The sequence below is a fragment of the Narcine bancroftii genome, chromosome 7, assembly GCF_036971445.1.
Source record: "Narcine bancroftii isolate sNarBan1 chromosome 7, sNarBan1.hap1, whole genome shotgun sequence".
Taxonomy (NCBI): Eukaryota; Metazoa; Chordata; class Chondrichthyes; order Torpediniformes; family Narcinidae; genus Narcine; species Narcine bancroftii.
In genome coordinates, this window is record NC_091475.1 from 103,086,750 (window position 1) to 103,103,442 (window position 16,693).

At 42.0% G+C, this 16,693-nt stretch overlaps 1 protein-coding gene across 5 annotated transcripts in view; it reads right to left on the reverse strand.

Annotated features, from left to right (window-relative positions):
• LOC138739144 (protein diaphanous homolog 3-like) overlaps positions 1-16,693 on the reverse strand; it is a 481,652-nt gene that overhangs the window by 193,908 nt on the left and 271,051 nt on the right. For all 5 annotated transcript variants that reach the window (XM_069890655.1, XM_069890654.1, XM_069890657.1 and 2 more), the window contains one exon: positions 8,573-8,698. In XM_069890655.1, coding sequence (XP_069746756.1) covers positions 8,573-8,698 — 126 coding nt within the window. The remainder of the gene's footprint in view (positions 1-8,572; positions 8,699-16,693) is intronic.

The following is a 16,693-nucleotide window of genomic DNA, read 5'->3' on the forward strand; positions in this document are numbered from 1 at the left end:
ATCAATTTTTATAACCAGAGAAGAATTAAGTAACAAAAAACACAAAATAAAAACACTTTCAAAACATTAAAACATAAATTTTATTTAAATTAACAAATCACGTGGCAGCTGGGTTTTTTTAAAAACCAGTTAAACAGGAAAATCTACAGGCGCTGTGATTGTAGTGCAATGCATGAAAGTGCTGAATGAACTCAGGTCAGGTAGCATCTACAGGAAGGATAAAGGAAACAATAGGACCTTTCAAGCTGCCATGTAAAATAGGGTTAACTGGGCAATTTGCCCAATTAGTGCCCCACTTGCACAGCAGTTAAAAAGGATCCTAATCTAAGCAGGTCCCTGACCTACCTCAGAGGTAGTCAGGGAACCCAGCTAAACTTAAATAGGTCGTGTCCACCGGCAACTTGAACAGTAAAGTGGCTGACCTGGTTATTCCTGTGATGTCAGCGCTTGTGTGGTGGCATCACAGGGGAGCCCCTGGCTGAAGTGCCTGCCACAATCGGGGGGGGGGGGGGGGGAGAGAGGTCGCTGACGTAGTGCGGGGGTGGTGTGCCATGATCAATGGGGGAGGGTAGAGAGGCCTCTGCTTCTGCTGCGGTGGGGGGAGGAGGGAGGAGGGAGGTCGCTGCAATGGGGGGAGGGGAGACAGTGAACTGCTGCAGCTGCGAACGCCACTCTAGTTTGCAGTGATGGCTCAATGTTCGCGACAGTGGGATGTTGTTGAGGGGAAGCATGATTGACGGGGTGGGTGTTGATTGACAGTGGGGGTAGTGCCTGACTGAGGTGCTGGTGAGTGATGGCAGGTGATGACTAATTGGAGGGGTGGGGGGAAGGCTTATCGATAGTTCCCGTGAGTGCGTGACACATCACTTACTGTGTCATCGTGGGGTTGCGATCCCACTTAAATTGCCGGGTTGGTGATTTAATGGGTCGATCCCCCTGCAGCTTAAAAGGCACTTCCAGCACCTTGCCACAGTAATCACACCTGGTTCCCAGGAGGGCTACCCAGGTGCTGCAGTTTAAAAAGAGGCTAATGTTTCAGGTCTAAGTCCTTCATCAAGGTGTGAACGATAACCAGGCAGGTGCCTGAATAAAAAGGGGGAGGAGTACAAGCAAATAGGTAAGAGGCCATAGGTGGATATCGGTGGGAGAGTAGAAGGCAAAAAAAGCTGAAGTGATGGGTGTGGGGGTAGATCTCTGAATGAAGAGGGGGTGGAGAGCGGGAGGAAAGGAGACAGAGGGATAGGGCAACAGAGAAACTGTGAGAGTCATTTAATGGAAATTGGAGAAGTTGATGTTAATGCCATTTGGTTGGAGAGTGCCCAGTGGGAATATGAGGTATTGTTCCTCCAATTTGCAGGTGGCCTCAGTTTGGCAATGTACGAAGCCATGAACAGACATGTTGAAATGGAAATGTGTGGAATTAAAACGGTTGGCAGCAGGCAGAGTTAAAGTCCTCAACGAGTTGATATCCTAGTGTGCACCCTATCTTTCCAATATAGGAGGCCACAATGGGAGCACCAGGTGCAGTTAATGATCCCTGCATATTCACAAGTGTTGTTTCATTTGGAAGGACCGTTTGGGGCCCCAAATGGTGGTGAGGGAGTATATTTCGGGGCAAATTTTGCCTTTCTTATGATTACAGAGAGGGTGATAATGAGAAAGGATGAGCGGAAGAGGGAGTGATCCCTGTAGAAGGCAGAGAGGGATGATGTGTCTGGTAGTGGGATCATGTTGTAGGTGGGCAGGGTGGGAAACAAACTACAGCATATATGTTGGAAATAGAGAAAAAAAATCAAATTTTCCAATTGATTTCAATGGGACCTGTTACCTCAGATAGGTCCAATCTGATAGCTTCAATGAGTACAGGTTCACCGAGACAGTAAAAATGACAATGCATTTATTGACTACAGTTTAGTATTCAACATCATCATCCCCTCAAATGTGATCCCCAAACTCCAAGTTTTTGGTCTTAATACTCCACTGTGTAACTGAATCCTGGATTTCCTCACCTCCAGATGCTAATCAGTGAGGTTTGGTAAAAATATCTCCTCCACAATCTCCACGAGTACTGAGTACCACAGGGCTACATTCTTAGTCCACTGTTCGACTCTCTTTGCTCCTATGACTGTTTGGTTCAGTACAAAAACAACACCATGTACAAATTTGCTGACAACACCATGGTTGTGGGTTATATAAAGAGGGGGTAATGAGTCCACATTCAGGGGGATGATTGAAAACTTGGTTGAATGGTGCACTAATGACAGTCTCTCCCTTAATGTCATCAAACCAAGGAGCTGATTATAGACTTTAGGAAGGGAAAACCACAGGTTTGGGATCCAGTGATCATTGGGGATCAGAAGTGGAGAAGGTGAGCAAATTTAATTTCCCGGGAGTCATGATCTCAAAGAACCTTTCCTGGAACCAACACATGAATGTCTTCATGAAAAAAAACACATCAGTGCATCTACTTTATCAGAGTTTGGGGAGGTTCAGTATGACATTGGAAATCTTGGCAAACTTCTGCAGCTGTATAGTGGAAAGTGTGCTGATCGGCTCCTTCACAGATTGGAATGGAGCAAGAACATCTCTGAGTGGAAAGCCCTGCAAAAGGTAGTGGACACACCCTAGTGCATCACAGGCAAAACTCTCGCCACCATCAAGAAAATCTTCTGACGTTGGAGAGCGACAGCAGTCATCAAGGATCCACACCACCCAGCACACGATCTGTTCTCATTGCTACCAACAGCAAGAAGGTATTGTTGCCACAAGGCTCGCACCACCAGGTTCAGGAACAGTTGCTCACCCTCCACCATCAGACTCCTCAACAACAAACTCAATGAGAGACTAATTTAAGGACTCTGTACATTATTTATCGATGAATATTAATTTTTTTTCTTGTATTGCATAGTTTGCAAAGGAATCTTTGTTTAAATTTCTCTTTCGTTTCCATATCTTTTCTTGAGAACAGTTTTTTTTTGCAGTATCAATAAGCAGAAGTTCTGCCTGCCCTGCAGGAAAATAAATCTCAGCATCACCAATAAATCTGAATTTTGAATGAATTTTCCATGCCAAGAGAGGGCAAATTTATCAAAGGCTGTAAAGCTCACTGGGCTTCAGAAGAACTCGTAGTTATCTCAGGTCCAACATGTAACTGCACTGCTTAAGAGTCCTGAGCTGCCACCCTGCTTTGTGCATTTCAGTTGACAGATCCGTATGGATTAGCCAGCTTTCAAGTTGGAGGTGTGCAAGATCAATAATAATGAATTGTACAAGGACTGTAATAATAAAGTTTGCATCGAGATGGGAATTTAAAAAAAAACACCACCACTAAGATGTTAAATATAATAAGCACATCAGTATGATATACTGTAGAGCTCCAAAAATAGTAGTAATGAAATGGTAGAATTCCAATTCTACTTCCATTTATAATCTAATTCTCCAATAATCACAGCAAAACTAATGAGATATTATTCAAATTATTAAATATAATCCCCTTTAAATGGCATCCAAATGCAACATTACACATGGCAATGTGAGAAAATATAGATCTAAATCAAGCAACTTGCATTTTCCAATATATGCATAAAAATTGACATTTGAAACATAGATTCTTGCTTGATATTCTGTCATTCCCTTTCAACATTTTTTGAAATTTTCAGATAGGTTTTTGAATTTGGTCTGTGAATAATTTTTTCTTCATTTAATATAATTATGACTTTATTTTGAACAAACCACATTTGGCTCTAGATTTTTTAACATCAGTACGATGCTGATTGACTTTTGGAGAAGAATGTTAAGCGGCCACTGAGTCTTTAATACCCTGTTAAACATGCATAAAATATGACATTATGGCCTTTTGGAACTGCACTTGCCTCCATTTTATGAGCATGTTAATTAAGATTAAGGGTATTAGTACTCAAAAAAAAACTTGTAGCATCCCGTGCCTCGGGCCAACACCGAAAATGGCTGTGGAATGCAACGATCAGCAAGACCTCACACAGGCTGAGACGCCCATTTCCATAGGCCGCCAGTGGAACAGTGAAACTGGCCAACCACTGCCGACAGATCACAGGTGGCCCAATTGGGACCCAGATGCTGGAACCAACCAATCGGTGGCCAGCCCGCCAAGCCATGCCCTGGTGGTGATGCAACCGAACTCACTATAAAAGGCAGAGTTGCCCCTGAATAAACTCGGGGTCGAATACACTCTACCAGCGTGCATGTCTTCTTTCCTCTGCAAGTTTCGAGCTACAGCCCAAGAGCTATAATCGTGAGCTATAACCTGGCTATAGCAGTAGCAACCCTACTACAATCTTTTGATTTAAAATATCTGAATTAGAGATGGCAGAGACAAAGAGGTTACCATCTCATAGTATTATGTAGCACGGTGGTTAAACTACCCTAGCTGCAGCCAGAGGTCTGGGCTTGTGGTCTGGAGTTAAGAACTAAAATTCATCCGTGGCAGTTGGAGAATGCAAGTTCAAATATACAAAGGAAAGTGAGCAGAAACACTCAACAAAGAGCCATTTTTTTCCAAAAGCTGTCATTACAAATCCTTTGCTGCAAACAAGGAAATCTGTAATCCTTCACACATGACCTTTTAGTCAAGGCAGCCAAGATTCTGGGTGTCAATTATGCAGTCTTTAAAATCAGGGATTCCAGAGAAGGAAAAGGGCAGAAGTCTCAGTTGTTGGGCTGGAGAAAGTTACAATGGCAGAGAGGGGCAAAACCTCACAACATTTATAAACAAGGCTGAAATGTTTAAATGGTGCTGCTTTAAACCTAACTTTATGAGTGCGCCCACATACATAGGTGCCCACATATATGGTGCATACTGTGCATCTATATTCCTGGATGCAATATGATCCGGATCAAAACAAGAGTCATGCAGTGGGCCTGCTTTGCAACCATGTAATAAGGACACTGATGGATATATTCAGTCTGCAGTGGGAGTTTGAAGACTCATTCATGTATCCAGGTTCAGATTTCTGCTTGCAAATAAAGTACTGTCACCTTATCCCAGTAATTAACAGCCAATCTACTGGTTAAGGGACCAGTGTGAAAGCTCTTTAATCGGCATGCAGGCGTCATGAGACATCATGGATGATACTACCTGTGAGCTAATTAGCCCACTGTGAAAGGGTCATCAGGTATCCTGGGATAAAGGAGTGATACATTGATTATGTCTTTGTGTGAGGGCGGGTACATGAAGGAAACAAAAGATTAAAAAGGGAAACTTTGCCAACTTATATAAACCTTTATAAATGTCTAAAGGATCGTGGGAAAATCGCAATAGAAGAGAGATGCCCTCCCACAATTCTGTGCAGCAGAGAAGCCCCTCCATAAGTGCTCCATGCATACAGCCCTTTCCCTGCTGCATGGAATTCTGGAAGGGCGGGTCCGCTATTGCTCTTTCCTATTGTCTTCGTAAATTGTGCACTATTGCCATTAGGACTTTCCCACGATATTTATATAGGTCGGCACAACGGACTGAAGGGCTCAAACTGTGCTGTACATAATGCTTAATTATGTTATAATTAAGCATGATTAATTTTCTTCAAATACAAGATCATAAAACATTGGTCAGGATTTAAGGCAGGTGCACCATCGCTCGACGCATCACTCAGATGCGTCCTCTGACACTGGGGATGTGTGCGATAGGTGACAAAGAATTGGTTAACAGTGGTTCAGTGTGAATAGCAAAAATGGCTTCATTAACTGGTTCACTGAACGACCAATCTACTGGTTAGCCAATGTGAAAAGGGCTTGAGATACCCATGTAGTATCTTTATGCATGTGTGAAGGCATAACAAATGATGAGTATAAAAATGCAGCATCAGCTTCCCAAACAAAAGAAAAGTAGCCTCCCAAATTAAAGAGACTGTTTTTGGAATAAGAGCTGTTGCCAGGTGAAAAAACAGGCAGAATAAACCTTTGACCAATCTGTTGCATATTGCCTAAGGCACTGTATAGCCCTCATTAGTTTTATGCTATCAAGCTGTTCACATTTTTGGAACTCCTCAGTGAGTCAAGGGAGTGAAATTCTAGCTCCAAAAGTCCAACTATTCCCAAATAAGTGGAAGATGGGCAGATTGATGTTGGAAGAGAAGGGGGAGATATTATTGTAAGGTCAAGAGCCACAAATGATGGGATCAGTCCTTGTGTAGCAATGATGCTTACAGCTGTACAAAAAAAATATTCGAAGTAATTTCAGGAATTATCTTAGAACTAGTCTGCAGCAGATTTCAAAGGACTACTTATAAAGCAAAATACAACAATATTGACTACACACAGGACAAGTTCTGTCCTTTGGCACACTTAAATTACATTGGACCCATCTGATTTCAAAGGACTCAAATTTGAATGCAGTAATTAATTTGCCACCAGCTTCAGATGAAAGCTTTGGCCACACATTTTAAAGTTGTAACCAAAATATTTAAGATCTGGACACAATAACACAGTTCTGTCTATACTGTAGTTTGCACATAAAGGGGGGGGGGGGGGGGCGTGCAAGGATTGACACCATCTTAGTTAGCAGACAGCCTATTTTAGAAAAGCACTACTATGTGGAAGAAAGTTGACAAACATAGGTGGCAAACAGCCAGTTTTAATACAGCACCTGCTCAACAAGAAATTATTTAGAAACCAAATTGTAACCTTCACCATAGTCAAGGATGCTATTAGTGGTTATTCACACATTTTTCTTTAAATTAGACAAAACTCAAAATGGTAATAGAAGTCTCGATGTAGTTTTCAATGGGCTTATTCCATCATGAAATCCTATTTTCTGAAACAGCCTGTTTGTCTCTCGGTACAAATAAACATGCTTGTAGAAATAGATTTTGGAGTCGGATTGCAGTGGAGACTGCTGCCTCCTCTCCATGACATATGATGTGAAATCAAGTCTGTGAAATAATACTTGAGGTCTCTGATCGGTTAATTTCATTGACAGTGTGCTCATATGTACTTTTGTTTTCAATGTGCTCTTGCACTGGAGAGGATGAAAACTGACGAATAGTTTGGAATTTGTGGTGTCCTGATAGTACCACAATAATTCACGAAGAGATAGAAGCCACAATTTGGTTCATTCATTTAAAATAGGTGCTAAAGACGAACAACAGAATTTGTGCTAAAAAAAATACTATTATCCCTGTCTCAAATAAATTTAATGAATCTAATGTTAAATTTAAAAATGGAATAGAGGAAACACATTCATGCTACTCACTCCATTTGAAGAAGATACCTTGCCATCATTATTGTCAACACGATGGATACATCAGGTTAGACCCATGTATTAAACTTACACCAATAACGCTGGCTGCACTGGCTCCTGGTTACTGCTTATTTTACTTGTTCCCTACCAAACCAAATGAAAACAAACCCATTTTTCCACTTAATAAATTGAAGTCAATTATATTTCAGTTCATGCTTGATGTCATGTTGTCTTGCCTAAAATTAGTTTATTATACAAGCATATAGCATTTAATATTTCCCAAAAATGTGACTATTACAGTAGTAAGTAATTAAGTTAGGCAAGTTAAACTGCAGATTACATTACATTTCCCTCCCACTCAATTTACAACTGCACTGTGACAAAAGTAACCAGGCATTATTATGGACAGTCACTGTTTCAAGGATGAATTATTTCCAAAGACATTTCTTTCTGTTTTTCTCATTTCCTGGGCTTCTGCTTCTTTACAATTAACTTTGTTTTCTTAAATAAATATATTTGCTTAAATATTGCCCAATAAAATGCTCATATCTTATCACCTCATCTTTTAAAAGCCTTTGACAGATGCTGATTATTAATTTTCCCTTTTTTAAATGCTTGTGTTTAATTTCTGCAGTGCTACCTCCTTGAAAAGGTGCATTCTTGCAATAGATGCAAGTAAATAATTTATGTTTTCGCATCAACAATATTTGACATTTTTTTACTACATTGCAAAGATTCCTAAATATTTAAAAAATATCAAATTTCTTCACAAATGATTTTATATTGACAGAATGCAAACAACATTCATCTCAGAAGATATGTGCAACAGCAAAAAAAAGAAAAGAGTTTCTCTGAGAATTTGACGGTTTATCCATTCTGGAGTGCTGAGAAAACAGACAAGTCCAGATATTATTCAGCTGCACAGAATGATGCAACTGCTGCAAGTCATCAACAACCCACCTTCTGTTTCTGAAGCACTTCTGTATCTTGTATCATGTAAACTTTTGGCAAACTTTAAATAGTAGAAATTCAATATACTTAGGTTTATATATTCCATTCAGCTCATTACTTGCATTATGTTAAATCTATTTTTTAATTGTTTCACAATAATCCTTAACGTTACATACTGGTACATACTTGCACTAAAATAGTTCCTCAGCATTTAATGAAGATTAAAATGAAACATTTGCTTCACTCATTCCCTTTAAAAGTCAAATAGACATATACAAGATAATATGCACACAACCACATGCACACATATAGTCCCATCCATAACTACACACACACATATTTATGTACCATCCACATACAACTTTACTAAATGTCATCTAATGAGCTGTATTACTGTCAGGAAGGATATGGACATCTTTGTCACAAACTTGTCATGCATGTCCTCTGCTGGAGGAAAGGTCTCCAAATCCTTTTCAAGCTGTTGAAGCTGTTTCTCCATCTGCTTAAGGCTCTTGTCCAAGTTTTCAGTACAAACTATAAATGGAAGGCAATAAGAATTTTTTTTAAAAAATGACCTATATCATGAAGGGAAATGTAACCTTTTATTATAAAGATTAATTTAAGTAATCTTTAAATATTGTTTACAGTTAAGTAATGGCTTAGAGATTATGGAAAAAGTAATGTATGAAATCCTGCTGTGTGGCAGTGACCCTGAGAATGCTAGCAAATTCAGAGAAAGTCTTATTTCCCTTCAACAATTGGCTTTATTTGTTTGCAGCTCACATACTGAGACACTTAACAAAACATTTCCACCATTAAAACCACAGAAATATCATGAACTTGAAGTCATAATGTATGAACTATAACATTTTTATACAGCAAAAAAATGAAAAATTGCATAAGGCAGTTGCATATATCATGTGTGCTTCTATCTTCAGTTTTATTTGGGTAAATAAAACCAAATGAACTACCTCACTTTAAATTGTAAAAGTACTTTAAAAAAAAACGTTCTCTGGAAATATATTTGAGAGATCACAAACAAAAGAGCTAAATTATACAAAATAATATGCAGTAGAATCAGATCAAATCTTGAAAGGCAAATTGAGGAAAGATTGGGCCAACAGAGATCAATAGCGTTGATGTTTAAATGCCATGTCCATTTCAGAATTACCTAAGAATGGTTCTGAAGTGCAAAAAGAAAATCTCAGGTTTAGAATCTAAAGTCATTAAAGAGAAATTATTTATATGAAAGCTACAAATTCTTTACATACTTTTATATATAAGTGTAATCCATCTAATGGTAAACTGTTGACTTTGATTCATACCCCCTTTCTTAAATGATCCGATGACATCAGAACTTTTTGGAACACAGTACAACAAAACTATGATTGAACTTCCTTTTTCAAAGAGGCTACACATTGCCACCTCGAGGAAATATTTATGGTTCTCTGCAATATTAGCTGCACACCAACACAGAACAACAGTAACTGTAACATGTAAAATCTAGAAATATACAAAATCAGGAGACTCAACATGTTATGCATCTTGGCCATGAATGAAACACCAAAGTCGACAGACACTGTGATTGTAGTAAAAACACACTGAATGCTAGTGCCCGACTGAGACCACCCATAAATTGGAGCAACAACATCTCATCTTTTGACTGGGCACCCTCCAACCAGATGGCATCAATATCGACTTCTCTAGCTTTCGTTGACCTCCCCCTTCCCTATCTCTTTTTCGGTCCCTCACTCCCCATTCACACAATCATGATAAATTGTTACCTCATCCATTATCATATCCAATTAATATCTTCTGTTGGTCTGGATTCCTCTGCCATTGTTTGAATTCTTATACTTTGAGATTTCTTGCTTCTAGCTTATTCTGCTAATTCCTTGAAGAGGGCCTCAGGCCGGAAACGTTGGCAATACACCTTTGTCTCCGCTATATGCTGAAAAGACTGCTGCTCAGTTCATCCGGCATTTTGTTGTGTTTTTACCATTTTGGCCATGAAACATAACAATAACCTTATTTTAATTAGATACAGATTTGAATACACTCGATAATTATTGGAAAAGTTGAAAGACATTTCTGTTTAAACCAGTAGTTGCTTGTTATTTTTTGATAGGAAGAGCAGAATCAAAGATTATTATGGAGCAGAAGGTTGGCAGGTTTAACTTTGCAGAAAATGTAGGATTGAAAACAAATTATGGCTGCCTACAGTCCTATTTACTGTAACACATGAGGAGATGGGTTGGGGAGGATGAATGTAATCCAACAATTGAAAGTTTTAATAAGGAGAAGCAGAAGAGACAACCCATGGGACATTGACCGTGGCAGTGGACCAGTGTGGGGGGGCGGAGCTCTGTAGCTGAAAGACCAACACAGGTGGCAGGCTGCTGGTGACTCCAAGCAAGGAACCCATGGAGGCTTTGGGCTGTTGAATCAAAAGTGGCTAAAGGGGTACCAGGTATTGGAACGGGGATGCGAGAGAGTACTGAGGGTGCTGAAGGGTTCCTAATCGCATCAGAGGTTTGAATCTGGAGCTCGGATTGGCAATGGTTTAGACTGGATTCTGTGTTGCTCTGGAGCTTGCAGGAGCGCTGGAGTGAATCCATGGACACAGTGACTCTGAGGGGCGATTCTCTTTTGCTTCTCTTTCTCTGACTGTAATATGACACTTTTTATTACATGACAAAAAATTGAATCATGAATCTGTCTGCACAATTGACTTTTTTTGCACTAACTGTAACTAATATTTATCATTTAATTTTTTATCTCCTTCCCTTTCTCTTGTGTGCTATTTAATTTATTCTGGTATGTTAGTGTATTTTTAATGGACCCATGTAGCTGCAGCAAACAAGAATTTTCAGCACTCCTGTACATTATATACAACAAACTCATTCATCCATTGTGGACAGTGTCCACACAAATTCCACAGTGGTCCAATGTAGAATATAGCATGTTGAAAAGGATCTTTAAACATCTGAGTTATCACTGTAAAACCACTGGAGTATCTCAGCAACTTTAAACTTTATGATAGCAAGCATTAACCCTTGACCACTGACTTTCATTTGTATCACTTTGCAATTAGCTTTTGAATTCATTGATACATTATTCACAATAAATCAAGAAATAAAAAGCATGGTTTACAAACTGAAAAAAAATCATCCATACTTTTTCCATTCTTTATTGTATTTATATAAAGATGCAATCATTCTTCCACCTTTGCACACTTCTCTATTTATTCTGTGGGAAAGCATATTGCAAGCAACTAAGATTGCCAGTCTTCTATTGGTAAGTCTATCAATTCTCTCAGGAGGAAACCCACACAGACACAGGAAGAACATACAAACTCCAAGCAGACAGCACCAGATTTGAACAGCGGTTACTGCCGCTGTAATATTATTGCACTAACCATGCTACTCAATTGTTCAGCATTAGTTCACCTAAGCACAATTTGATCAAGTTAATTAAACTACTTAATTATGTTTTGTTTAAATATTAAATCAATGTGAATAAAAATTTCAGACATGTGCTCTGCTGTGGACCATAGAAAATAATTATAACATATTCACATGTTTCCTTTGTTTTGCAATGTCCTGCAGTTAAGGACAGGAGCCTCAGATGAATAACTCTGTAGTGGAGAGCACCAAGTTTCTTGGAGTTCACTTCACGAGCGACCCAAAGCAGACACACAACACCTCCTCACTTGTCAGGAAGGCACAACAGAGACTGAACTTCCTAAGAAGACTGAAGCGTGCAAGGCTTCTAGCCTCCATCATGTTGACCGTCTACAGGAGCTCTATCAAGAGCATCCTGGCTGGCTGCTTCACAGCATGGGTTGCTGAGAGAAATGGATCAGAGGTCAATCCACAGGACCATAAGAGTGGCAAAGAAAATCACTGGGGTCTCCCTCCCTCCCCACACTGACCTAATCTACCGGATTGTTGTGTGAAGAGGGTGCGCAAAATCATTGAGGATCCCCTCCACCCTACGCATAGCATCTTTCAGCTGCTCCCTTCGCAAAAGAGATACAAGAGAATCAGAGCCAGCACCACTAGGCTAAGAAACAACTTCTTCCCACGGACATTGAGAATGCTGAAGGACCAAAGGAACTTCTCACACTAACCAACCAAAGCAATATTTATTTATATATGTATTTGTATATTGGAATACTTGTCCTGTCTATGTATTGTTTGTCTATGGTATGCGCATTATATCTGGTTGCGTATCTGTCTGTTTTGGAGTGAGGACCAAAGATTTGGACATGCAGCATGGTAACAAGCCCTTTCAGTTCATGAGCCCATGCACCCCAATTCAACAATTAACTAACAATCCAGTATGCTTTTGAAGGGTGAGAGGAAACCAGAGCACCAGGAGGAAACAACTTGATCCAAGTTAATTAAACTACTTAGTTATGCTTTGTTTAAATATTAAATCAATATGAATTAAAAAAATTCAGACGTGCCCTGCTTTGGACCATGTAAAATAACTATAAAATATTCACATGTCAAGCACAGCATCTAGCTCCCTCTGTGGTGACAACACCATGCTTGCAGACAACTGAATGAAGGCAGAAGGCACCAAAAATGACTCACAATTATAAATCAGCAAAACCAAGGAGATGATTGTGGACTTCAGGAGGAAGTCAGGAGAACACAACCCAGTCCTCATCAAGGGCTCAGTAGTGGATAGGGTCAAGAAATTCAAATTCCTGGGTGTCAATATCTCTAAGCATCTGTCATGGAGCCTCTATGTTGCAATCACAAGGAATGCTCGCCTGCAGCTATACTTTGTGAGGTGTCTGAAGAGATTTGGATGTCGCTGAAGACTCTTGAAACTTCTACAGGTGTACCCTGGAGAGCATTCTGGCTGGTTGCATCATTGCCTGGTATGGAGGCTCCAACTCTGAGGATAAGAATAAATTCCAGAGGGTTGTTAACTCAGCCTGCGACATCACAGGCACCATGGTGAAGAATGGTGTCATTGGGCCCAACCCAGACCGCATGCACCCCAAGTTGGAACTCCCATTACCCCACACCCTCAAGGCCCTGAAAAAGTGCTTGGGCTTCTTTTCCTACTATGCCCAGTGGGTCCCCAATTATGTGGACGAATCCCATTGGAGGCACTACCTGGCTGGAAAACCGTTCAACCTGTTGACTGACCAACATGCAGTTGCCTTATGTCTAACAACAAACAGTGGGAAAAAATTAAGAACACAGATCCTTAGGTGGGGAATGGAGCTAGCCACCTACAACTACGAGATCTTGTACCAGCCCAGGAAGCTTAACAAGCCTCCTGATGCCCTGTCCAGGGGGACATGCGCCAACCCGCAGCTGGATCATCTCCAAGTCCTCCACAACAACCTCTGCAATCCTAGATTCACCAGGCTCTACCACTTTATTAGAGCCTGCAACCTCTCCTACTTGGTCGAAGACATCAGGGAGTTGACATGCAATAGGCAATTGCGTCGAATAGAAGCCCCAGTTCTACTGTCCAGACAAAATGCACCTCTTCAAGGCCACCTTGAGTGGATGAGCATGGACTTTAAGGGACCCCTCCCATCCACCAAAAGAAACGTATACTTTCTAAAAATAGTGGACGGGTACTCCCGTTTCCCCTTCGCCATCCCCTGCCCAGATATGACCATGGTCATAAAAATGCTACACAGCATCTTTGCTCTGTTCGGGCACTCCTGCTATATCCGTAGCGATGGGGTGTGGTGGGGGGGGGGGGGGTTTCATCCTTTAGAAGGAACTGCGGCAGTACCTGTTGGCCAAGGGCATAACCTCGAGCAGGGCCCTGGGCTGTAAACCCCCAGGGGAACAGGCAGGTAGAGAGGGAAAACGCCACTGTTAGGAGGGCAGTCCTCTTAGCCATTAAATTGAAAGAACTACCCACCTCCTGATGGCAAGACACCCTTCCTGACACACTCCTGCTACCAGGTCTCTTCTCTGTATAGCCACGAATGCAACAGGCTCTTTTCCTTCCCCAGGAAATCAGCATCTGGAACTACTCTTCCGACCTGGCTGATGAACACTGCGCCGGTGCTGCTCCGAAGGCACATCAGACACTACAAAACTGACCTTCTGGTCAAGAAGATCCACCTTCTCCACGCCAACCCCCAGTATGTCTACATGGAGTATCAGGATGGTCAACAGGACACCTTCTCCATCCGGGACCTGGCACACGTGGAAAATCCTCGACCAACAGGCCAACCTCCACCCCCAGTAACCCTGACCAACCAGCCCCACTATCGGCACCTGAATTCACACCCCAAACTCCAATTGACCTGAACAGCACCATGGTACCAGCTCCTGCGTGCGCCCAAACCCCCCCACTAAGCCACCATCTGTTGCACAATACACCACCCAGGAACCGACAGCTGTACAACTGCAGACCCGGAAACGCACGCAGCTGGAGAGGCTGAACCTTTGAGGGACTTTGAAATTGCATCAAACACTAAACCACACCACCCCTCCAGAAGACATTGTTTAAAAAAGGTGGAGCTACCAATCAATTTATATATGTATGTATGTACTATATGGGCTGGCCCACCCCCTGAACCTGTGACTCCTCCCTCCCAGATATCTCCATAAAGGCTGTTATGCCCAAATCCCTCCTTCAGTACCTGCCTTGGAACCCGGCCAGCAACATGCAAGCTGTGCTGACACCTTAAGGTGATTAAAGCCTATTAATCACAATTTTCTGTCTGAATGTGGTTGATTGGTAATACACCATAAATGTTGCTTTGCATGCTGAGTTCTTCCGGCATATTGTGTGTAGCTCCAGATTCCAGCATCTGCAGTCTCTCATATGTTTCCATGCAGAGGATTCAAAGAGGCATTTGGTGCTCAGGCTTCAGGGAAATTCAAGAATCAGAAAAAAAAAACCCAGCACAACTGGAAGAGGTAGCAAGGAGGATCAAAGCTAGGTGTCATCTTCTCTCAATGCAAGGATAAAAATTAACAATTACATTATGTGACCAAAGTTAACCAACACCCCAAAATTCCATTTAACAACACCACAATCACTTCATTCACAGCATAGACATCTTTGGCTTGGCTTCGCGGACGAAGATTTATGGAGGGGGTAAAAGTCCACGTCAGCTGCAGGCTCGTTTGTGGCTGACAAGTCCGATGCGGGACAGGCAGACACGGTTGCAGCGGCTGCAGGGGAAAATTGGTTGGTTGGGGTTGGGTGTTGGGTTTTTCCTCCTTTGCCTTTTGTCAGTGAGGTGGGCTCTGTGGTCTTCTTCAAAGGAGGTTGCTGCCCGCCAAACTGTGAGGCGCCAAGATGCACGGTTTGAGGTGATATCAGCCCACTGGCAGTGGTCAATGTGGCAGGCACCAAGAGATTTCTTTAGGCAGTCCTTGTACCTTTTCTTTGGTGCACCTCTGTCACGGTGGCCAGTGGAGAGCTCGCCATATAACACGATCTTGGGAAGGCGATGGTCCTCCATTCTGGAGACGTGACCCACCCTGACAACTATTTCTCCATTCTGATATTGTAAAGGACAGGAAGCATCGACCACCCGTTGGCGCTGCTGCTCTCCTGTTTGGAGGACACACTGCCTGCCAATCAAGGTCAAAGACTCACTGCAAACCATTAAGGCGACCCTTGCGATTGGCCCACCTAAGTCACCAAGTGCTGCAGTCCAGGCAGCCTGCCCATACTCAGCCCTGACCTTCACCCAATTGGCCCAGGTGAATCACCTCAGCTGACCCCTGCACTAGACTTCGAGCCATTGGGCACAGTAGCCAACGGGGCCCAGCCTGCCCCAAGTGATTCCCCCCCCACCCCAGTACTGCTTGCAGAACTATAAAGGACCATGTGCCCCTTTGTTCTGCCTCTTTGGACTCCTCATGGCACGCAAGTAGCATCTTTCACACTGGGCTTGGGCGAGTCCCGAGGTCAGGTAGCAAGAGCCGTGTCAAAGGGTGGGGGCATGTAATATCACCTTGATCCTGATGGTTGAATGTGTATGTCCTCCAGGCTTCTGTTGGTTCCTCCCTCATTATCCGAAGTGTATACTTGCCCCTTGCATATTGTGTGTGTATGTGTGTAGAGGTTCGTCTAGCACATTGACCCTGTTGTCCTGTTTGCATCCCCGAAATAAACGTGTGCTTTGTACCTCAACTTTGGTCTGGTTCTTAACCTGTGGGACCCACACGAACCAAAACAACAGATATTTTATAACGTCACTCTCTCTCACAGCAGAATTTTACCAGGGAATTAAAACGTGGAATAACAAAGCAGAGATGACTCTTCCAATCCCACCAGCTGATTGCTGGCAATCACTTCTTTTCAATTAAAGTAGCCACCAGTGTAGCAACTCTATGGGTAGCCTGGTTGCACACATTTCTGGCCCAGAGTATTCAGATGAGGAATTTGATAGAATGGCAGAAAGGGAAACAAAAGCAGTAGTCACCAGCTTGAAAACAGCATCCGGAAATGGCAAAATTATTGTCATTTTCTTGATGCTACCATCATTGTGGATTTATACTACATGCTATACAACTTGTC